This window comes from Mauremys reevesii, linkage group 4 (genome assembly GCF_016161935.1).
Source record: "Mauremys reevesii isolate NIE-2019 linkage group 4, ASM1616193v1, whole genome shotgun sequence".
In the NCBI taxonomy this organism is placed as follows: Eukaryota; Metazoa; Chordata; order Testudines; family Geoemydidae; genus Mauremys; species Mauremys reevesii.
Window position 1 is genome coordinate 133,309,518 of NC_052626.1, and position 22,963 is coordinate 133,332,480.

The window sequence follows — 22,963 nt, forward strand, 5'->3', positions numbered from 1 at the left end:
TGATGTGGTGATCAAGGTTATCGCCTCCCCTCCATGCAAACATTGGGTGAGATCATGGGACGTGGACACAAGGACCTTAACCTGGTGCCTGGGGCTGAGTGTGCAGGGCGAAGCTTGGAAGAAAGCCTCAGACGGCCGTCCTGCTTGCTCTGTGGTGCTGCAGCCAGGAAAGGAAGGAGGAAGGGGTGACCTCCCAGAAGGCAGGTTCTTGCGGAGATCCAAAGTTAGGGCAAGAGAGAAGCCAAACGGGGAGACAACTACAACAATAAACGTGCTGTTGAAATCAGACATTATGGTGCCCAGTACCCTAGTCAGGTTATACGTGTCCTTCCAGAGAACAGAATACCTTGTCATGGTCTAAATACAAACTGAATGGATTTAGCTTTTCCTAACGTGACATCAGTGCAATTGGTGGCCCTGTGGGCTGGAGTCTACCCACAGCGCAGGTGCAGCATGGTCAGCGCCATATTCTCACTGCCAATGTGCCCCCTTTTGGCCTCTACAGGGGAGCAAGGAGTTAAGTGTCCGTGATGCATTCAGTGCACTGTGCCTTTGAGACAGCAAGAGGTGGGGGTGGCTGGAGGGGTAGGGTAGTGATGGGACCATGTCACCTATTGGGAATAGGTGGAGGCTGCCACTTACCCGCTGCTCATTGGTTACCAGCTGACAGTGCCTTGGTGACAGCCTTCTGCTGTTATTGACCTGGCTGGGAGCTATCGCCAGGCCCCGCTTCCCAGTCTCTTGAACTAGTCCGTCCTGCTCACCCCTACCCCAGCAGCTGAGCCTGTAGCTAAGGGACATATTTCTGTGGCCCGTGTTGGACAGGAGGTCAGACTAGGTGATTGTAATGGTCCCGTCTGGGCTTAACATGCGTGGAAACCATGCTAAGGGCGAAATCCTGCCTCCCTGCAGCGTAGCTGGATCCTACGTCCGTTGTCTGATCAAGGAATATCCCTCGTAATCCTTTCCCCACCACGTGCTGAATGGTAACGTAGCCAGCGTAGTGACTGGTGCCTGCACCATGGACTGATCTGCAGTGCTCCAATGGCTCTGAATGCTCGGGGGACCGGGGCAGGCCTATTAATAGCCTAAGAATGCTACTGCCAGGGCATAGCTGTGGGTGTGTCCTGGTGAGCAGGTCGATGTCATTGCTGGACTGTGCTCTCCCTGAGGTAACTGTCTCTTTGTTTCCTCTCTCCTGGCTCAGGTTGTCTCAGTCCCTGGTCGCCCTCTTTGTGTCGTCCCTCGCTATCTCTGTCGTCTTCGCCATCATCCCTCTCTGCCACAATGTGGTGGTGCTGGCTGTGGTCATGGCTGTGGCGGGACTGGCCATGGGATGCATCGACACCATTTCCAACATGCAGCTGGTGAAGATCTACCAGAAGGACTCGGCCGTCTTCCTGCAGGTGAGGCAGATGCATTGGCTTCCCCTGGGGCAATTCTGTTGGGACGCGGCGGCTCTTGATGTATTTCTGTCGTCGGGTCTCGTTCTTTCAGGAGACTCCGGCAGCTTCCCTGCAGGGGAGAGCAGAAAATTAACCTCTTGGCATTCGTCCTCTCTTCCAGGCCCTTCACTTCTTTGTGGGGTTCGGAGCCCTGCTGAGCCCGCTGATAGCTGACCCTTTCCTCTCGGATACCAACTGCATCCTGTCAAACTCCACCCTCAATGCCACCAGCAACCTCCCTCACATCCGCAAGTCGTTGGTCCCCCACCATCCCGGCAACCTGTCGCACTATGAACTGCCGATGAAAGGGATGGTGGTGACACGTGTGTCCTATGCTTTCTGGATCATGGCCCTGATCAACGTGAGTATCGCGGCTTGGTGTACCAACGGGAGTCCTCTGTGTCCCGTGCCTTAGCTCTTCCTCAGCGTGGTGCCACGGCTTGTTGTTCCCGCTCCTCCCCGGGCACCGCGGTTTGCCTGCCTCCAGCAGCAGAGGGAAGCACCAGGGCCATGGAGTCTCCTCCAGCAGCCAGGCTGGAGTCGAGGCTGTGGATTAGCTCCATGGCCTGGGAATACGTAGGCAGGAGAAGGATTTGCCCCCTCTTTTCTCATAGGGAGCTCCCTGGGGCCTAGTTGAGTTACTGGGGCCCAAGACTGGGGCATAGGGACTCAGTTCCTTCATGATTTGACCTTACAGTTGAGAGCCAGCACTAAACTGTGGCAGTTAATGCTTAATGGGATGGTGGCTTTAAGGCCCTGTCCCCATCTCATTGCGTCCTGACCTGGAATCCAACAGGCAGTGAGATGCCGGGAGCCCCTCCAGGCCCCCGCCAGGAACTGGATCCCCTGAGCAGTCATTGCCCCAGCACTGGAGTGCAGCTCAGTTCCCAGCTCTCATCCCGCAGCCAGACAGGGCCCCCGGGTTGGGGGTGGAGGTCGCTGCAAAGGTCGCGCTGGCAGCTCAGCCAGCCGGCACGGGTGACTGCGGTTGGTGAATATTCAGACAGGGAAGTAGGATTGCTGCCAGCAGTCCCCTCCGAGCCTTCCAATTTGCGCCGGACATTGGAACCTTGTGTGAAGGCCCCTCCGCTACCCTCCCTCCTCCCCGCCCCTGCTCGCTCAATGCAGGGCAATGTTTTAATAGGGTTGGTGTGGTGTTTCCCAGCAGCTATCTGGGAAACCTGCATGGGTTGGGATCCTGGGCCCTTCCAGGCCCTCAAGGCTCTTCTGGTGTAAACCTCCCACACACCCAGTGTGGGCCTTTTCCCTGGGAGATAAGCAGCAAGGAACACGCTGTCAGCCCAGCCCAGCTCCTCTCGCTCGCTCCTCAGCTGTCTGGTCCTCATGTGCCAGGCTCTCCCCTGCGGCACATTTCTGGGGTGGCCCAGAGCAGCTGTTGATCAGCAGGCTATGGTGCAGCCAGACTTCCTGGTAGTCACTGATGTGCTGCCATGAGGGGGGAGCTGCGCATTCGCCCTGAAGGGGAGCGTGATGCAGAATTTGACACAATAAATCCTGTTATTCCCGCCTGATGCCGAGACCCCGCCAGAGCTTAGCAGGGCCAGGGAGGGTCAGTGCTTGAGTGGGAGACCTGGAAGGAGCAGGGAGGGTGGAGTGGGAAGCTGTGTTAATGGTTCAGTAGGTGACATTTTTCCATCTCGCACTGTTTGCAAGAGTAGAGGTGTTAGCCCCAGTGTCCTGGCCAGCTACCAACCTAGGTAACTGCATCCTGCCTCCCTGCACCCCCTCTGTTGGATTCAATAGTCTTCACTTCCTGTCCTGAGGACTGGGATTGGTTAGATTCACACCTGGACTGGTGCCAGGAGACTGTTCCTAGAGACCAGTGAAAGGATTATTGGGCCTGGTGTCTTGCAAACGTCCATGGGGAGACAAGTGTTGTAAGCTGCAAGGAAGCTGAGAGCCCAGCTCTCCATCAGTGGACATCGCGTTATTCTTGCTTTGACTAGTCATGCGATCTCTGACTTGGGCTCACCCTTTCGGACTGCCTGAGTGCTTTCCCCACTACTTCAATTCAAATGGATATTAAGGGGTTGTCGTCTTGAGAGTCCGTACAGCTAGCACCCACTGCGCTACACTCTCTTGGAGCTGAGGATCTTGGCTTTCCAATGGCATAAAGCGGTTTGTCAGAGATCAGCTGCTGAAAACAGCACCTGAACTGAAACGAGAGACGACAAGATAGTGTCTATAATGACACGGCTTTGCCTTGTCACCAATCCAGGCTGCCAACAATCCGACATTACGATTATTTTATAGTGGCACCTCCAGGCCCCAGCCGAGATCAAGCTGTGCAAGGTGCATTGTGAGAGACAGTCTCTGTCCTGAGTAGCTTGCAGTCTAAGTAGACAAGCACAGGGAGGAGACAGGCAGTAGTGGTATGCCTGTGTGACCGGTGGAGAACCGAGGCACAGAGTGTTAAAGTGATTTGGCTGAGGTCCCACAGGGAGTCTGTAGCAGAGGCAGGACCCAGATCTCCTGAGTCACAATGCCTTAACTCCCCAGCCATCTTTGCTGTCGGTATTTCAGTATAATGGGTCAGTGTAATGTTTCCAAGTAATGATCAGAGAGGGAATGTTAATCTTCACATGCAGCAGTGAGTCCCAGACATGTATCTGTCTGTCTGCCCACAGAGATGGATTCTGGCCATTCTTGGGCAGCGAGCAGCATGTGAGTTACAGCTGGAAAACACTTGCAATAAAAGAACTCAGTTGATTGATGCCATATACACAGCAGCTTTTGCTGGTGAAACAAAGGGGTGTCTCGCACTCTTCTCACCAGGCAACCAGATGCAATCTCTCCTTCTGTACAACTGGTATCAAGTCCAATGGCCTGCCTGGGAAAGGGGCTCATGTTTTCCTCCACCCACTCTGTTCTGCTACCCCTGACGTGCCCTCTTCTCGTAGACAACCAAAGTGGACGTACTCCTCCTCCTGCTAGGGCTGAGTGCCCTCCCTGGAGGCACTAGCACCAAGATAATAAATGGTGCTGATCAATCAGATGAGCACTTCCTGTCTGCCTGCTCTGCAGCTCAAGTATGTGCTGTTATTCCTGTAACCCATCTGAGCTCAGCTGTCCAAGGCAGGATCCGAACCCAGGGCTTAGTAGCGAGCAGTGCAGGCAATCCATAGGGGTGGGTGGAGTGCACCAAAAGAGAAGACCTTGTGGTTAAGGCATTTGTCTGGGACTCGGGTGGTCTGGCCTTCATTCCAGGCTCTCCCACAGTCTGCCTGAGTGACCTCGGGTGATCACTTCAGCTGTGCGTGCCTAAGGTCCTCTTCTGTAATGGGGGAAATGGCCCGGCCTATGCGGACAGGTTGTGAGGATGCGTTCATTAACGTTTATAAGGTGCTTGGATAGCGTGGTGATGGGGCCAGAGAAATTCCAGGAGAGAGAGTGATGATAAGTCTCTGCATCCCTGTAGCACCATCCCTTGAAAGATCTCAAAGCACAGTCACGAGTGGTGGGTTAATTCAGTTCATTTTATTTATCTCTCTTCTTTCTATGTGCTTGCCAGGAGAGTCCTGCTCTCCATCTCTCCCTACATACAGCCGGCTAAACTCAGAGTGTTGACTGTGGCTGACCGGCTAGCCAAGCTGTCTACGATCCCATCCCATTCCCTCTTCCAGCCCCAGACTGAAGCGGGGAGCAGCCCATGGTCCCAGTGCATACATGCTGTGCTAGGCAGAGGAACAGGTTTCTTCATACCATCTTGATCTGTCCATGTGCTTATAAACCAAAACACCACTCAAGTGCATCTCACAGCTAGTTTTCATTAAGCTGAGATCTGTGCAGCCTGTTTGATGTGCTTCTCGTTGCGTCAGTGAAGCAAATGGTACAAAGCGAGACTGTCATTGCACAACTCAGCGGGGTGCAGCCTCTTTAGGGTGAGAATCCAACGTTACTTACCTCTAACTCTGTGTCTGCTGCAGCGGGAGGTGTCCTCTGTATTTTAGCATTTGTCCCTGAAAGGAGTAAAGACTGCGGTTAATGTGGGCTTTGATGTGCAGTGGCAGTGCTTCATGGTTTAGTTTTTGTTGGGGCCCGATCCTGTTCCCAGCAAAGTCAATGGGAGCTTTGCTGTTGATTTCATTAGGAGCAGGATTGGGCCCCAAACGACGTCTCGGTTCAGATGTTCAAAACTGGCCTCTAGAATTGTATTCGCCATTTTCTTTGCATCCTGGTTTCTGTGCATGCAAACTCAGGGGGTGTATCTACTGCAATCACAGTGTGTGACTGCAGCTCGAGGAGACCTGCCTGAGCTTAGCTCGGGTCGCGGACAGTGAAGCTGCAGCAGCGCACACTGCAGCATGGGCTGTGTAAACCCACCTGGAGCTCTGGGTAGTTACTCCCAGGGCTAGCCTCTGCTTCATTACTGTGGTACCAGAACAGAGCTAGGTAGATTAAAGCTAGCTTGGGTATGTCTGTTTGAGCTGCAGTCACATCCTGTGATTGCGGTATGGGTATACCCTCAGAAACCACATTTGTTCACACCGAGGAAGAAGTGTGGTGTGTAACTAGTTGACTCGCAAGCACAAATGCAGTTTGCACTTCCATCAAGGTTGGGGTTTTCAAACATGCAGACTTGGGCTTGAAAAATCGTGGCTGCAAAAACGGAATGATGGCCACCGGAGGCCCATTTAGTGAAGCCTTTTTTCAAACGTAGCCCTTTCTGTGGCATGAGATGTTGGTAGCAAATGTCAAGGCGAGCTGGGAAGCAGGGCACACCTTCTGTAAACTTCTTGGGGGGGGGGGGGGTTGTCTCCTGCCAAAGTAGCGTCCTTGTTCTCTTTCCCAAGTTGCCTGTGGCACCGGGACTAAATTTGGCCTTCCTGTTGAATTATACAATCCAAACCAGTAATTCTAGTTTAACAAGAGCAGTATTAGATTGGGATTGGCACTGTCTCTGCCACATTTCAGAGAAAATACGGGCATAAACTGAGCAAATAGCTGGAAGGGATCTGGTTAGATTGAAGGCAGAAGGTGGGAGGAGATATTAGCCTTGTACAGGGAAACTTTATGGTTTCCACTTCTCTCCTCAATGAAGTTTTTATCCCTGACGAAGGGAGATAAATCCAGATCTCAAATACTCTAGGAATTTTGCATTCCCAAAGCAAGTTTTTCTCTTTATGCATCCCTGCCTTGCCACCAAACATGCTGAAAATATATTTAGATGGAAAGAATCCAACTTTAATCAGGTTAATATATGTAGCTTGGAAGAGGGGAGATCACACCACCCGTGTCTGAAAGGTGTAAACATCAAGGAAAAAGAGAGAAACTAATTAGTACAATGAAATTAGGAGCAAGGGGATGAAATGAAGTAGGCTTTAGAGGTGGCCGAAAATTTTTTGGCTGCCAATTTTCCATTGAAAAATGCAGTTTTGTCAAAATCTAAACATTTTTGGGGGAATGAGTCTAATCTGACACCATTTTCTACAGGAAAAAGTCAAAATGAATTGTTGTGACTTTCTTGTTTCAACTTTTATATTCTATTAAAACACTAACATTATTGTTTATTATATGACCCAATATTTTGTGTTATGTTTGGAAATGATCAAAACAAAACCTTTTTGTCTTATCAAAGCAAAATGATTCAACATTACCAAAGTGTTTCGATGATTTTTCAATCAAAACTGTTCAGAACTTTCATTTTGCGGCAGACGTTGAAATTTCAGCTTTTCGTTCTGACTTGAAGAAAAGCAAGATTCAACGCGTCAGCGTTCTCCGCAGAATGGAAACTCCAGTCCCGCTCTGGCAGTGCAAGTTCCTGAGGGTGGGATCTGTTTGTCTGTGGGGTAATTATCTCAAAGGAACTGGGGGAAGCTCCTTTGCTTGGGTTCTTAAGAAGTAGGCTGGGGGTAATCCCTGTTCTGGGAGGGAGATGGGCTGAAATAGAATCTAGAGATGGAAGAGAACTATGATTTTAAGGGTATTTGCCACCTTGATGCACCAATTTATTGAGTTTAGAATAAAGAGCAAATGGAGACAAATTGAGAGGAAGGTTGGTCCAATGATTGGGGTGCTACCCTGGGACTCAGAAGAGCCAGGTTCAGCTCCCTGTTGCGCTATGAACTAAGTGTTCTTGGGCAAGTTACTTATTCTCTTTGTGCCCAGTTCCCCATGTTTAAAATGGGGACAATGGCAGTGCCTACTGTACAGGGGTGTTGTGAGGATAAATAGATCAAAGACTGTGATACACTCACATACTATGGTGATGTGAGCTATAAGAAGTCCCTAAGATAGAACAGGAGAGAGGAATAACACCTGCGTTTATTGAGAGCTGACACAAAACAGCAAGATCTGGTGAGAGATTCTGACCGCTTCCTTACCAATGCAATCCTTAGCAAGGGGCTAAGTTGAAAAAAACTCTGGGCCAAATTCATTGCTACTGAAGTCTGGGGATTACCCCAGGAGAGAATGGGCCAGGAACCAACTTTCATCACCTGGTTGTGCCCCGAATGGATGGCCCTGCTAGCTGCTTGGGGAAGCAGGAACCTTTCCAAAGGTAGACAGAGCCTTGAAAAGGTTTTCCTTTCAATGGGTGTTACCTCATCCATCTTCAGCCCCGTGGGTGGGGCTGTTAGCCATGTAACGCCTGCGTCTGCTGTCTGTTCCTTTACAGTTCTGTTTAGGATCGCTGCAGGGTATAAGGAAGTCTCGTTAAACCATGTGCCAAGCAGCCCAGGTGATCAGCGTGTTAGCCTAAGAAAACCAAACCTCTCCAAGGAGCAAGTTCCTGTAATAAACGTGTCAACCCTGCCCCATATAGCTTGGCAAACAAACCACATCCATGAGCCAACACGGCTCCTCACTGTTTGCCCTTTTCTGGTGGAACATATGGAAATATCAAAGGAGGACAGAGGCAGCTGGTTCTATAAGACACTTGGCCGAACTCAGGCAAGCAGCGTGAGCACGCTCCAGAAGGTGCGTGTAACTAATGAGAAATCCCAGGTAAAAGCCTTAGGGACCAATCGGTCCCCTTGTGTGACTCCACCAAAGTCAGTGCACTTTGTGCCAGGGGTGAGTTTGGCTCCTTGCTTAGTGAAACATTCCCCTGCAAAGCTAGTGTGGTGATCTCTGTTTGCTCATCTAACAAATGAGCTGCTTTGATTGGCTGACTCCCCACCCCATACACTCGCCCTATGCTGGTTTGAGTGACATCAGCCTCTCCCATAGCCGTGGTGGTGAGGCGTGGACGTCGCCCCAGGCTTTTAGCCAACCAGCTTGGAGTTGGTTTAAGATCAGAGCCCCTTTCAGATGGCTCCTTTCGCTTTGAATGACCGATCTCCTGTACACTGGTGTCCTCGCTTCCGGCGCAAGGCTAGGAATCAATCCATGCTTCAGCAAGGCCTTTCCCATCAACGGCTGGTTGGTGTGGTGGATGTAATCCTGACCCCATTGAAGTGAATGGCAAAATTCCCATTGATTTCAGCGGGGCCAGGATTTCACCCTGTATTTTCTAATATGAGAGAGGGAATGGTGTGTCTAATGGCTACAGCAGGAGGCTGGGACTCAAGACTCCTGGGTTCTAGTCTTGCCCCAGGCACTGACTTGCTGTGTGATCTGCGGCGAGTCACTTCTTCTCCCCATGCCTCAGTTTCCTCTCACCTGTAAAATGAAGATGATCTTTACCTTCCTCATATGAGAGTTACAATAATAATAATACGCTTCTCATCCGGAGAGCTCAAAGTGCCTTACAGTGATCCATGCCATTATCCCAAATGGGGACAACATGAGGCACAGAGAGAGGAAGTTACTTGCCCTAGGTCACCTGATTAGTCATTAGTGGAGCTGGGACTAGAACCCGATTCCTGGGCCTGTGTCCTGTCCGCTGCAGCAGACTGTTGTAATACTTGAACAGTTAATGCCTGTAAAGCTCTTTGAGCACCTTGGGCCAAAGGTGCAAGAGAGAGGCCAAGAATGAAATGCTCTGTGCATTAAACCAAATGTATGCAGAGACTACGAGAATTAAACATCTCCTGACGCTTCGCTGTTGGGAACATTGGATTGCTCGAGTACCAGAATGGGTTTGATGTGTATGTATGTGCTAGGTCAGTGGGACTCAGGCATCCTAGAGTTAGGGTAGCCTCATCTCAGGACTTGGAAGCTCAACTTGGAAGCTCTTGCTGTGCACTGCACAGCTGGCTATGGTTGCCTTCTAGAGAACCAACCGATCTTGGCCACTGCTGGAGTCAGGGTAGCAGATTTGAATGGCCTGATGTCCTGATCCAATCTGGCTGCAGAGAAACTCCATCCGTCTTCATGAATGAAGCAGCTCGCTGCTGAGCAGAGGATGTGCCATTCTAATTCGCTTTGTTGCATCTAGTTGGCTGCCACGTTTCACTCCAGAGGTGGCTGCACTAGGCTGGTGGGTGAAAATCTGACTGTGGGTGGTATCAGAGAGGGCACTGAATGTTGGTTACACAGTTCTAGGGTTTGGTTCAGGCCCATTGCTAATTCTGGTGTGTGTGTGTGTGTGTGTGTGAGTAAGGTACACTTGGTATTATTTGTATTAAGGTAAGGCCTAGAGGCGTTAAACAAGAGGCCCCATTCTGCTAGGGGCTGTACATACTCATAATGAGCCAGTCTCTGCTCTGAAGAGAGAGAGGACGATTATTATCCCTGTTTCACAGATGGGCCCTGATGCCCAGAGAGGTCAAATGACTTGTCCAAGGTCCCACAGGGAGTGTTTGCACCCTGGATTCTTGAGTCACTGTCTAGTACCTTACCCACAGTGGCCTCCCTTTTATTCCCACACACTTTGGATCCTTTAGGATGAAAGGTGTCGTGTAGATACATTGTGAGAGTTTGCTAAGCTGCTATTTTATTATTGTTGCAAATCCGCAATTAAAATATGGTCCTGACCTCCGGAAGGATTAGAACTATCAAGTGAATACATTTTTCTTCCATGGGACCGAACTGATTGTTCCCATTCCCATTGTTCCCAGAACAATGGAGTCCTCGTAAATGAATTCAGTGGGGGGAGGAGGGGGAGAAATCCTCCATACGTTTAAATAACACCCTGAGCCAACAAAAACCAGGAAACTCAGCGTTAGCGCTCACACTTGCTCACAGATGTGTAGAAAACAAAACCAAGTGGCCAGAGCTGGGACAGAGTGTGAGCCGTAACTTATGGATTTCCTGGCTTTCTCCCTCGGTTTGTCACAGAATAAACAGGACTTCGGTTGGGGGGGAAGGAGGGGACCTGACTTTACTTAATTCTCTTTATTTTCCCTTCAGACAAAAAGGAATAAATCCCTGTGGGGCTAAAGGCACCACTGAGTCGTGGGTGTGAGAAGCCCAACCTAAGCCGTGACCTTGGGCTGATGCTGCAGGGAAGTGCCAGGTGGCATTGCACCAATGTGTGTTGGCGCAGTGACAGCCCTGGAGCCGGTTCACCAGAGCGCTGCAGCTCTGTCCGGGAAGAGCTAATGTTAGTGAGCTCTTTGCAGCAGTGACTGTCCTTGACGACCCCCGGCACAAGGGAGACCCCGAATTCAGTGGGAGCCTCTAGGTGACACTGCAGTGTAAATAGGCCGAGAGGGGCAGCTCAGTCTCCATTCAGCCCCATGGTCTTTCAGCTGAGGCTGCCAAAGAGGCCAGTGAAAGCTTGTTGTGGGAGTGGCATGTGTAGTAAGATGAGGCCCTGAAACATAAATTCTTGTTTACGAGGCCTAGTCTGAAGCATGAACCAAAGTACTTCCAGGCATTGCTAAGCAAAAGCTGGGCTGTGAGCCAGAGGCAGGCCTCACTCACAGAAGTAGCGAGAAGAGGAACTTGTGCCAAGATGACATCAGGACACTCCACAGACATAAGGAACAGGCAGGTGCATCTTAAAGACAGGACAGCATGATGGATAGATCTGTTTGTCTGGAACAACATGATCAAAGGGGAGACAGCACCCTAATGAGCCAAGGGGCTGTACCTCAATATGTCAGGAGGGATGAGTAATCTGTCCTGTAATTGTATAAAAGTCTGTCCCGGAGTGCGCATCTTTGTCCAGCCCAGGGGGCAGTGGAAAGTCCTGCCACTGACTGAGCTGTGTCCATTGCCAGGGGGCACATATTCGTAGCATGTCCTGTAGAGTCTATAGGAAACTATTACTGTGCTTCGTTTGACAATAAACCTGGCCCAGGTGCCTTCGTATCTTACTAGAGTCTGTGGTCTTTGGGGGTTCTCTCGGGGTTTGCTGTGTCAGCTACCTGCGCAGAGCCGGGGCAGCACACAGAGGGAACACGCCCGCAGCCGACTGTTAGCATCAAACATTTGATTCAGAGGGAGAATAAATCCAGGCTGGCTGACTGCCTCTTCCCATTGCCCCCGCAGCTACCAGTCCCCATCGCGGTGTTCTTCCTGCTCTACAAGGAAAGGCTGGTGCCCTGTTTCAATAACGGGAGACGCCCGCTGCTGTCTGCGGATGAACTGGCGATGGAAACGCAGCCGGCCGAGAAGGACAATCATGCCGTCACGTTGCCGAGAGCCCCGCCAGACAGAGGTGAGATGACGACAGCCCCTTCCCCCCAAGGAATGCGGTTTCCAAGAAGGGGACACGGGATGGGCTGAAACTGAACCTCCGGGAGTGGGGAGGTGCCATGGAAAAGTCAAGGCAGTGTAACATCTGCAAAGGGGCCCCAATCCCCCATAGCTCCCATTCATATCAGCCAGCAGTGGTGAACCTAGTCTCTTGCTATTGCTGGTGTGCGCAGAGCAGCTATGTGGTCATGCTTTCGTGGATGACCTTTGTGGTGTTCTACTCTAATGGCTTGACCTGCACTTTGGGTCACAGATCCAGGTCGGGGGGGACTGGCCTTGGCTGGGGACTGGCTTTCCCTTTAAACTGTCTGTCTCGGCCAGCAGGGCCATCGGGCGTCAAATTACTGCCACATGCACCTATGCCTGCATGTTAGTTTTGCCCAGAACAGAACTGCAGATTTATTGTTTATATTACGGTAGCACCTAAAAGCCCCAACCAGGATCACCATGCTCGGCCCTGTACTCACCCAGAGAGTCAGTCTCTGCCCGAAACAGACAAGACAGACAGTGGGTGGGAGGGGGAGCAGAGGCTCTGCAAGTGGTGAAGTGACTCACCTGAGGCCACACAGCCAGTTGGTGGCAGAGCTGTGAATAGTTTCCTGATTCCTCTGTTCATTGCTTGAGCTGCGGGAGTGCACTGCCAGCCCTGGAGGTAGAGCGCTAGACTATGGGTAAGATGTCTGCGAACCTAAGTGACATAGGCCCCGAACCTGTGACATGGTAAGTCAAGGGGAGTTTGGCCACTGAATTGAAGGCGAGGGCCCTTGTGGCTATGGCAAAACTTTCAGAAGCACCCAAGTGATTTAGGAGCCCCAGGTATTTCACTGACACTGTACTGCTCTCTAAGCTTTTATACCATGCCCAGGTGGTAGTACCTGGCCACCTTCTAGTGGTGCGTGAAGCAATGTGACTACACAACTATCCCACATTACTAAGTGCCTCAGTCACTTCTGGAAAGGAGACTTGGGCTGATAAATCACATAAGCTCTTTTGAACATTGGACTCGATTTCTTTTGTTATTGTTTGCTGAGTTTGAAACAAACTCCTCTCGGCTGGATTTCTGTTTCCTTCTGTGCCATTCTCACGAGGCAGGGGGTAAACCAACCAAAAGAATTTCACCTGTTTGGGCCTAAATTTTGACTTTGTAGAAAGCGAGCTTATATAAAACCCAAGACCAAAAGAAATTATTTCCCTGATTTTGTTTAAACTCAGTTCTTAAATGAATGCAAGGGCCCCTTTGCATTGTGTGCATCTAGGGTGACCAGATGTTCCGATTTTATAGGGACAGTCCCAATATTTGAGGCTTTTTCTTCTATAGAAGCCTATTACCCCCCCACCCCTGTCCCAATTTTTCACACTTGCTGTCTGGTCACCCTATGTGGATCCCAAAAGCCGCTGCAGCAAACCAGACACACGTAACTGATTCTTTGCCAAGCTGAAACAAATGCCAAGTATATTTAACCTTTGGGATAAATAGTGGTAAGTGAATGGGAATTTTAAAATGCTTTTCATTTCAGTATCTACGTTAAAGCAAGGCCATGTCTGTATTAGGAGCACTTTATGGCTTGGAAATACTGGTATACTAGACCAACGGAGCACTCCTCGTTGTGTATGCAGCTATACTGGCAAGTGGCAATTTATAGGTGCAGTAAAGCCACCCCCTCTGAGTGAAACAAGCGCTAGCCATAAAAGTCCAGCTTTGCCAACAGAACTGCATCTATACTAGGGACTGTGCAGCTGGTCAGGTGCATACCTTGACCAACAGCTAGCCTGACAGAGCTCTACAAGGTAGACTTGGCCTTAGTAACGCAGGTAAAGACACGTCTTTCTTTACAATGAAGTAAAAGATGTGAGGTGAGTCTTTTAGGCAGAGAAAATTGGGGCAGGGAGAGAGGAGATACTGCAGAGAGGGGAGTGGACGCTTGACCACATCTGTGGTACAGACTTCTGGCGGCTTCAGTTTGTCAGTCAGGGGTGTGCAGAGATGTGACTCCTGACCAAGAGAGCTGTCCTGGGGAAAGCCCTACTGTAGACTTAGTTATAGTGACATCAACTATGCTGGCAAACACACAGTTGCTTGTATAATCTGTGTCCACACTAGGTGAGCTTTGCCGGTGGGGTGTATTAAGCACTGGTATAGATGTAGCACAGGATCCAAAGCTGTGTGCACCTTAACCCTGATCTTTACCCTGTCTGGAGATTTTTACTAATGAGAAATGTGGTCAAAGCACAGGATGGTGGCCAGAGATTCCCTAGCGGCTAAGATGACTTTGGAGGCCACTGTTGGTTGTTAATTTATTCAGATGCAGCGATCTGTGTTCCCTTGTCCTCCCCCCAGTTTGTTGGTCTGTCCACCTCTCGGGTATTGTCTAATTGAGCTCTTTGGGGCAGGCACTGTCTTGATAGTGTTTGTGCACAGTGCAGCGCTGAGCCTGGACTGGGGTCTTTAGGCACTACCACAGTAGAAAGAAATGGGCCTGCACCTTGTGTTGTCATTTATGCCAGTGCAAAAGTGCAGGTGAAGCAGGACTCACTGGAGCTGGCTGAATCTTTTGAATCAAAAGGGTTTTTTTGTTGAAAAATGTCTGATTTTCCAAAAAAGAAATTTTGCATTGACTTTTTTTTCATTTTTTTTTAAACCCGAAATGGCTATCAAATTTTCATTTAACAAACAGCAGGTTTTGGCAACTGAAACGTGTCTGATTAGTGACATTTTTCACTTGCCAAAAACCTGCTTTTTTATCATGTTTCAATACCCCCCCCCCGATATTTTAAGGGGGGGCAGAAAGTCCAATTCAAATGCCCTGAAATGGAAACTAAATTTATTTATTGGTAAAACCAGGTTTTATTTTTTTAACCAGCTCCTGCTCTAATTCAGCATGGTCACAACAGTGCAGGGGACTGGACTAGATGACCTCCTGAGGTCCCTTCCAGTTCTGTGATTCTGTCTTACACACGTGCCCTCTAGGCTGGAGTAAATGACTGCACAAGATGCAGGACAGGAGAAAACCGAGCCCCATAAATAATTATGCTAATTCCTTTTGTGGCCTCGGGCAAATCCTCTCACTTCCCCATCATGCCGTTCCCCCACCTACAAGGCGGGATAGTTACTACCTTGTAAACTGTGTTGTAGACGAAAAACACACTCAAGGTGCCAAGCACTTTATTAACAGCTACCATGGTTTTTTCACCCCACCCGCCATTTATTCTTTGTGCAACGTTAGTCCCAGCCAAGATCATGGCCCCACAGTATAGATCCATGAGAAGAAACAGACCTTGCCCCAAATAACTTAGTCTGCATAGACCAAGGGTTGTTACCTCCATTTTACTGAGGACTAGTGGGACTCAGGGATTTGCTCCCAGAGGCATCAGGGAATGGGGTCCCAGGCCTCTCTCCACTGCAGTCGGAGTGGTGACCGCAGCCCATGGAGACATACCGCGCTCGCTTTGGTCTATCAATAGCAGTGAAGCCACAGCAGCATGGGCTGTATGAGCCCGCCGAGGTCCATGGGTTTGTATTACTACTGATTGCAGTGCAGATCTAGCCTCAGCCTGTAAGCTCTTGGGAAAGGGATTTTCTCTCACTGTGTACAGTGCCCCGCACAATGGAGCCTTGATTTTGGGCAGGGCCTCAAGGAGCTACCGCAATGCAAATAATAATAAATTTATGGCTGAGCTGGACTTGAACTTATATCTTCTAAATCATCAGCCAGGCTAGTGCTCCACAAGCCTATCCTCCTCAGCTTTAAGGAGTACTGAGGTGACACCGCTGGCTCCATAGATGGCACATGCTATGGAAAAATTTCACACGGGCAGAGGTTATCAGTGTTCCGGGGCGTACGCAACCCAGAACAGAGCTGTATGTTTGTTCTCCATTTGTCCTGGGGCAGGTTACAGAACAAATCCCCATTGTGAGTGATAGGGCGAGCAGGTAGTTGGGAGCTCCACTTACGTTTGCGTTTAATTGTTTTCTTTTCACTCAGGGCATGATGACCTATTTAGCTGCTGCCAAAGCAAAAACTTCAGAGGAGCTTCTTACTCCTACTTCGCAGTCCACGTCGCCGGGGCTCTTGTCCTCTTCATGAGTGACGGGATCACAGTAAGTACTGCTGGCCGAGGCATCCTCTCGGAATCAAAGCTACGTGGCACTGTCTTCACCCTGAATCCTTTACAGCCGGGCTAAGCCTCAGGCAAAATACACATACTCCCTCACACTGAGGGCTGGATCTCAGTGGGGTTTGAAGGAATCCTTTCCCATCACTCCACTCCTGGAGTGAGAGCAGTTATGCTTTGCAGATGCAATGGCTGCTAGCTCTGTGTTTGGGGAGCTTTCCTGAACCTAGAAGGGCTATGCTGGAAGTTCCCACCTGGCTTGTTTCCATGGCATATTGTGCCTTCGCTACATGCCCCTCCTCTGCCCTGATCAGTGGAATCACATCTGGATGCCTTTCTACTTGTGGGGAGGATTCCCCCATCCCACCCCCCAAAATGGGCGGTATGGCCAAGAACTGAAGGGTGGCTGCTATTCCTCTCTTTGTACATTTTGCCTGATTTTGCCCCAGGTATGTGAGGGAAAGTGCAAAACTCACCGTGTCTTACTGGGGCATGAAATAGTCTTGAAAACGTGCCTCAGTGTGCAAAGCAGATATGGGAGCTGTTGCTGGAACACAACTGGCCCTCCATTTCCAGCTGTAACTGCTGACGCTGGGTACCCCTCCTGTGGCTCTTATCTTTCCCCTGCATCAGAATAGCTTGGTTTTGAGCCTCTAGCATTAGTACATCTTTTCAGAACTGCCAGCCCCCTTCAAAGAGAACCTTTTTCTATCCCATCTGCTGACACAGGCATCCCTGGCCCTTACCCAGGCACTATCTATCACACTAATGCAGCAGCCTAGTTGCCTGCTTTTGCAATCCATGCAGCTGTTATAAAGGATAACGCATATAAGCCACAGAAGGCTTAGTTCTGCCATAGCAGCTCCAGGAGAAAGCCACTGTAATAATGCAGTAAGGAAACAGGCTCGTATTTCTTGCCCAAGTCCCAGGCAACAGCAATGAAGTAGATGTCGATAGGTGTTGTTATTACTTACTATAACTGAGAGCAGAATTTAGCCCTTCATTCGCTAGGTCTTACACTGCACTTTTCAGCACTAGATATGAAAGCACTTTACTAAGGAGGCCAGTGTCATCAGCCACACTGCAGTTGAAGCTTTTCCACTTTAATTAATTACCAGCTGGGCCAGTAAAACGCTCAGAATTGCTCTATAGACTGGTGGTTAGGCTGCTGATCGCCAAGGGAGGAGACTCTGCTTCAACTCCTTCCTCTACCTGTTAAGAACAGGTTTAAAGAGGGAGCTTCTGTTCTCTTGAGGCTGTTCTTTAATTAACTAGGCCAAAACAGGCCTTAATTGCAAGAAGCTCTGTAGAGCCTGGTGGTTAGGGTGTGTGCATTGGGTACTGGAGAGCCTGGTTCAATCCCTCTCTGCTTGAGGAAAGGTTTAGCACAGCAATATTCTTTCCTGTTGAAGTTGTTCTACTTTAACTATTAAATGGTCCAAAGAAAAGTAGTTTGCAAGCAGCCCTGTATAGCCTGGTGGCCAGGGCCTGCACCTATGGTGTTAGAGAGCCTGGTTCCAGTCCTGAAACAGCTAGGATTTGAGCCATTTGTATCTTTTCTCTTGAAGCTGTCTCCACTTTAGTTAACTATGAACTGGGCCAGGCCAAGCTCTAGGGTCACTCTATAGTCCAGTGGTTAAGTTGCTTGCCTAAGAGGTGGATGATTCTGGTTCAAATCCTTCCTCTGACTATTTAAAGGATTTGGAGAAGGCTGTCCCACCCCCCAGGGGAGAAGTGGGAGGTTCCTGTTTAGGTCCCCTTTCGCTTGCGGAAGGCCCTTGTCTTTCTGGAAACAAAAGGGGGTTTGAACAGAGATCGTTCACTTCACAAGAGTGGTGGGTGGGGGCAAGGGCAGGAGGGTGGGGTTGGGCCTGGGAGGTGGGAGGGGTGGTGGCTAGGGGGCCAGGTTGGGGGTGGGGCTGGGAGGTGTAAGGGGGAGGCAGGAGGGGGGAGGTCTCCTGGGAGGTGGGAGAGCCTTGGCACAACCCCTTGCAGAGGAGGGGTTGGGCCTGGGGTCTCCCACAGCCTGGGTGGGTAGCCTAGCCACAGGGGACAAAAGAGTGACTTGCTTTTTAAGCAGGACACCTCCCCCCCCAATATTTAAATAAAAGGCCCCAGAGGCAGCCAAGACATGTTGTAAACCCCTTCCCCACCACAGGGATTGAACCAGGGCCCTCAGCATCCCAGGAGAGTGCCCAAACCTCCACACCAGAGGAGGCAGCTCTTGCAAAGAACTTGCTTTGGAGCAATTCATAGTTAATTAAAGTGAAACCAGCTTCAACAGGAAAGGCTGAGGGCACTCCCACCTCAAAGGCCTGTCCTTCCCCCGGCAGAGAGAGGAATTGAACCAGCAGCTTTGCTAGCCCTGGGGAGTACCCCAACCACTACACCATAGAAGGCATCACTCTGGGGCTACTTGATTTGGCCCAGTTCATAGTTAATTAAAGTGGAACCAGCTTCAAGAGGCAAGGATGATAGTGTGCCCTCTGCAAATCCCTGCCCCCCATAGCAAGAGAGAGAGAACTGAAACCAGGGCATCGACAGCTCAGGAAAGAACGTTAAGCCCTGAGCTAGTGAGGATGTCTCATTTTTGTTTCTTGCTTTGGCCCAATTTATAGTAACGTGGAAACACTTCAACAGGAAAGGTTGAACACGCTTCCCCCTTCAGATCCCTGCCATTCACCAGGGTCTTCATCCCTCTGAGCTCCTGCAGGCACTTCACCTTTACATCTTACTTAGGCCCAATTCATAATTAATTACAGTGGAACAGATTTAAGAGGAAAGGTTGAGGGGGTGGGGGGCCCACAGCAGAATACTTATGGGCCAGCCCCTTGAGAGGTAGGTGGCTGCTATTCAAATCCCTTTTCCTCAAGCAGCCGTGGGGCTGAGTCAGCCTCTCCCCCGGCCGTGGTAAGTACCCAAACCACTGGACAATAGAGTGATTCTCAGGCTGTCTGTTGCCCCCATTACCACAGTGGAAGAGTTTCAACAAGAGATGAAGAGCAGGCCACATCAGAGTATCTCCTATCTTAGGGCACTCAGTTGAGAGATGACAGATCCCTGGTTATCTCCATCCCTATAAGGGGTGAGGGGGTGAGAGAGCGAGAGAGAAGCAACATTATCCCATTCAGGTGCTCATTTCCATGTGCAGACACGTGATCATATCCGGTAAATCAGATGCATGATTCACAGCTCAAGATTTCTAACATGAATTGAATATCCTTATAGTCTGGCCCTGGGTAAGCATCCCAGCTGTGCTGCCACTGCATGCACCTATTGCCTCGCTGTGCTGTGTCTATTTGCTGCAGCTCAGTAACGTAAGGAAAGGAGGACACATGCAGCATCCTGTCTGGAGACTCAGGTTCAAAGCCAGACTAGCATAGCTTACACAGGGAAAAGTTTGTGGTGGCCTGCAGGGGAGCAGCATTGTTTCAGGCCAGGGTACAGCTCTCTAGAGGTTTGCATGACATCCCTCACTTTCAGAAGCTGTAAGTTTCCCTTCCTTTTCCCTTAGGGGATCAGTCCTGCAAGCCCTCCATGGACACTTTATATGCTCTTCGAAGCAGAGAGCAGCAATTTGTTCTGTGGTTGTACAGCACCTATCCCAATGGGGACACACTTTATCACAGAGGCCATATTAGAGCAGGCCTGTATTCTTCAGGAGGCTAGGCCTATGAGATGTAAAATTAATGCAGAGTGCTGTTTGCTTTCCCTGCAGGGCGAGTACTCTGGGTTCGTATACAGCTATGCAGTGGAGGAACCTCTCTCTGTGGTTCACAAGGTGGCTGGCTACCTGCCTAGCTTATTCTGGGGGTTCATCACACTAGGCAGGCTCATCTCCATCCCTGTGTCCTACCGAATGAAACCTGCAACCATGGTGTCCATAAACGTGGTAAGGCAAACTTTACCGTCACCCTCTGCAGAGCGCTTCTGATTTGGAGGGGAAAGGATCTTCCCCAGAAGTGGACTGAACTAGCCCAAAGGCTTTGTTACCCTGCGTATTCTTGCACCAACGTCGCTACATATTCCTTATGTGGATATGCTGCACCAGTACAAGCAGTGATTTGCACCCCACTTTAGGCTAGGCTGTACAGGCACAAATCACCATTTACACCACTGCTAACCTCGTACAAAGAACCCAAGACTAGACAAAGGGCTAAGTCTGAAAACATGGTTTAAATTTTTATTGCATTGTTGGTTTATCTCGTAGGTTAAAATCTGACCTACTAGAACCCAGTGGAAGTGTTGAGTGACGTGGACATCAACTTTATTTACTCTTATGTCCTGTGACAGTACGGCAGAAGACTCAAAGTCCATAATTATTTCAATACAGCCCACCCTGCCCCTAATTCTGCTTGCACTGCCCCTCGGTTTATAATGAAATCGTTCTGTAGAAATAAGTAATTTAACTGAGTGCTCCAACTGATCTCTGTTGTTGTCTAGTAATTAGGCAGTGTCATGATCATAAATGCAAACTAATGGCCATTGGAAGGAATAATTTTAACTACTCCAGCTACTTTGCTGGGTCCTAATGAACGCTAATCACTTGGAAAGGGGCTCTGCCTGTCTCAGTGAAATGCTCAGCATGCAGGAACAGTGAAAAAGCAAACGATGGGAGGATGCATAAGGAATGGGATAGAAAACGCTCACGTTATCATGCCTTTATGTAAATCAATGGTGCACCTCCACCTAGAATACTGTTAGCTGTGGTCACCCCATCTCAAAAAAGGCGATGGAAGCTGGACTAGAGCCAGGCAACAAAAATTATAGAGGCCTGGAGCGAGTGTTGTGTGACAAGGGATTGAGACGATTTAGAGTGGTTAGAAAGGAGAGGAGCCATGAGAGGTGGGGCAGAGAAATTCCGACTCTCCTAATCACCCTTCCTCCTAATATAAGAACCAGGGGGCAAACAGCTAAATAGAAACAATTTACCAAGATTTGTGGTGGATTCTCCACCCCTGGAAATTTTTAAATCAAGATGAGATGTTTTTCTAAAAGATCTGCTCTGGTTTAAACAGTAAATTCAGGGACGTTCTCTGGCCTGTGTTATACAGAAGGGCAGACTACATGATCACAGTGGTCCCTTCTGGCCTTATAATTATGAATCTATATAAGGCAATTCATTTAAAATTGGGGGGAAAAGGAAATCTTTTATAGAATGTATAGCTCACCTGGGGAATTCACTGCCACAATATACATGTGAGGCTAAGAGCATGGTAGGATAATGGGAAAAATGAGACTGGATATTTATGGGTCTAATTTTTCAGAAGTGACTAGTGCTTTCTAAAAACCAAGTGCTTTTGAGGTGTTTCTAATTGGGCACCCAAACACTGAGGCACCTAATCACAAGTCACTTTAAAAAAAAATTAGGCCACAGAGAAACAGCCACATTAAATCATTTTTAAAGATTAAGACTATCTGAAGCCAGAGGGCTTCAGAACATAAACCAATCACTAACTGCCTGAATTAGAGAGAAACTTCCCCCTGCTGCCAGGTTATTAGTTATTTCCATAGTTACGACAATTCTTGCACTTTCCTCTGAAGTGTTTTACTAGTCACCAGACTAAGTAGACCACTGGTCTGATCAGGCATGACTGAAGATCTGAGGGCTAGGCATCCGGACTCCTGGGTTCTGGTGTTAGCTAGAACTGATTTGGAGGGCTCCTTCTATTGAATTTATTGGAAGTTTTGCCTTTTACATACTTATTTTAACTGTTTGTGATCACTGAATAAAATTTGTTCTAGAATTGCAATTATTAATATTGTCTGTACACACTTTTGACAGTCATTTAGGATTAAAATTTGACTTAACTCTAATAAATTAGAGGACTAGCTCTTAGATTCCAGATTGCTCTGTGCGTGTGTAGACATGCACACATTTTTAAAACCACCTATCACTCAATCCTGAAGGAATTAGGGGGGAAAAACAGCACCTTTATCGTTGGCTGGGATTACAAGATTTGGCAAGAGCTCCCCCTGCTGGGTTGTCACTAGCAATTCAACAGAAGAGCACAGAGTTGTGACTTTAATAACAAGTGTGTGCAAATGAGGGAAATCGCAAAAATCTGCATTTAACGCGCATTAGAAACACCAAATGCAACATTTTGTAAATCAGAGGGGGCTTGAGGGTGATCTTAATTCTTTGTCTAATGAACTTGGGACAGATGGTTCTGCTTGGCTTTTTGACCAAAATCAAATGTAGTTGGTTTATGTCCCTCTAGTGAGAGTATTGAATACTGCATTTGAAGGTGAGTAGACTCTGATCTCTCTAGCTGTGAGCTCAGTCAGTGAATAGGGTTACTACTATGTGACTTGCAGATTATACCTGTAACTCAGTTGTCTATCTCAATTAGACCAGATTAATCTATTTCTTTTCCAGTCCCTTAACTAGTCTTTTTAAAAGCCCACTAGAGCCCAGTGCTACCTCAGCATTTATTTTCTTCCCTGAAAGTGACTCTGGGCTTGTATTGTTGCAGGTTGGAGTGCTTGTAACTTTCCTCCTGCTCCTGATTTTCTCCTACAGTGTTGTCTTCCTGTTTGTGGGCACAGCGTGCCTGGGTCTGTTCCTCAGCAGCACCTTCCCCAGCATGCTGGCCTACACTGAAGACATCCTCCAGTACAAAGGTGAGCATCCCTACCCCCGTCAGATTTTGAGCAGAGAAAGTACCAGCAGCAAGCCCCTTTCACCTTCCCAAGATCATGCTTTGCAGGTTACCCAGGAATAGCTCTAGCTAAATTAGGACGTTGATTTCCACTACCAGTTACTACCTTGTGGAACCACCCACAGCTCCTGGCTCCATGCACCAAGCTGGTAGGGTAGATATGGGGGGAAATGAAGAATGAATGGCTAACAGGGA

The 22,963-nt window shown here is 49.0% G+C and overlaps 1 protein-coding gene across 1 annotated transcript in view; it reads left to right on the plus strand.

Annotated features, from left to right (window-relative positions):
* MFSD4A (major facilitator superfamily domain containing 4A) overlaps positions 1-22,963 on the plus strand; it is a 36,875-nt gene that overhangs the window by 8,185 nt on the left and 5,727 nt on the right. Inside the window, exons 2-7 of the mRNA XM_039538583.1 lie at positions 1,208-1,406; positions 1,567-1,806; positions 11,787-11,955; positions 15,977-16,092; positions 19,825-19,998; positions 22,583-22,730. Of these exons, the coding sequence (XP_039394517.1) occupies positions 1,208-1,406; positions 1,567-1,806; positions 11,787-11,955; positions 15,977-16,092; positions 19,825-19,998; positions 22,583-22,730 (1,046 nt within the window). The remainder of the gene's footprint in view (positions 1-1,207; positions 1,407-1,566; positions 1,807-11,786; positions 11,956-15,976; positions 16,093-19,824; positions 19,999-22,582; positions 22,731-22,963) is intronic.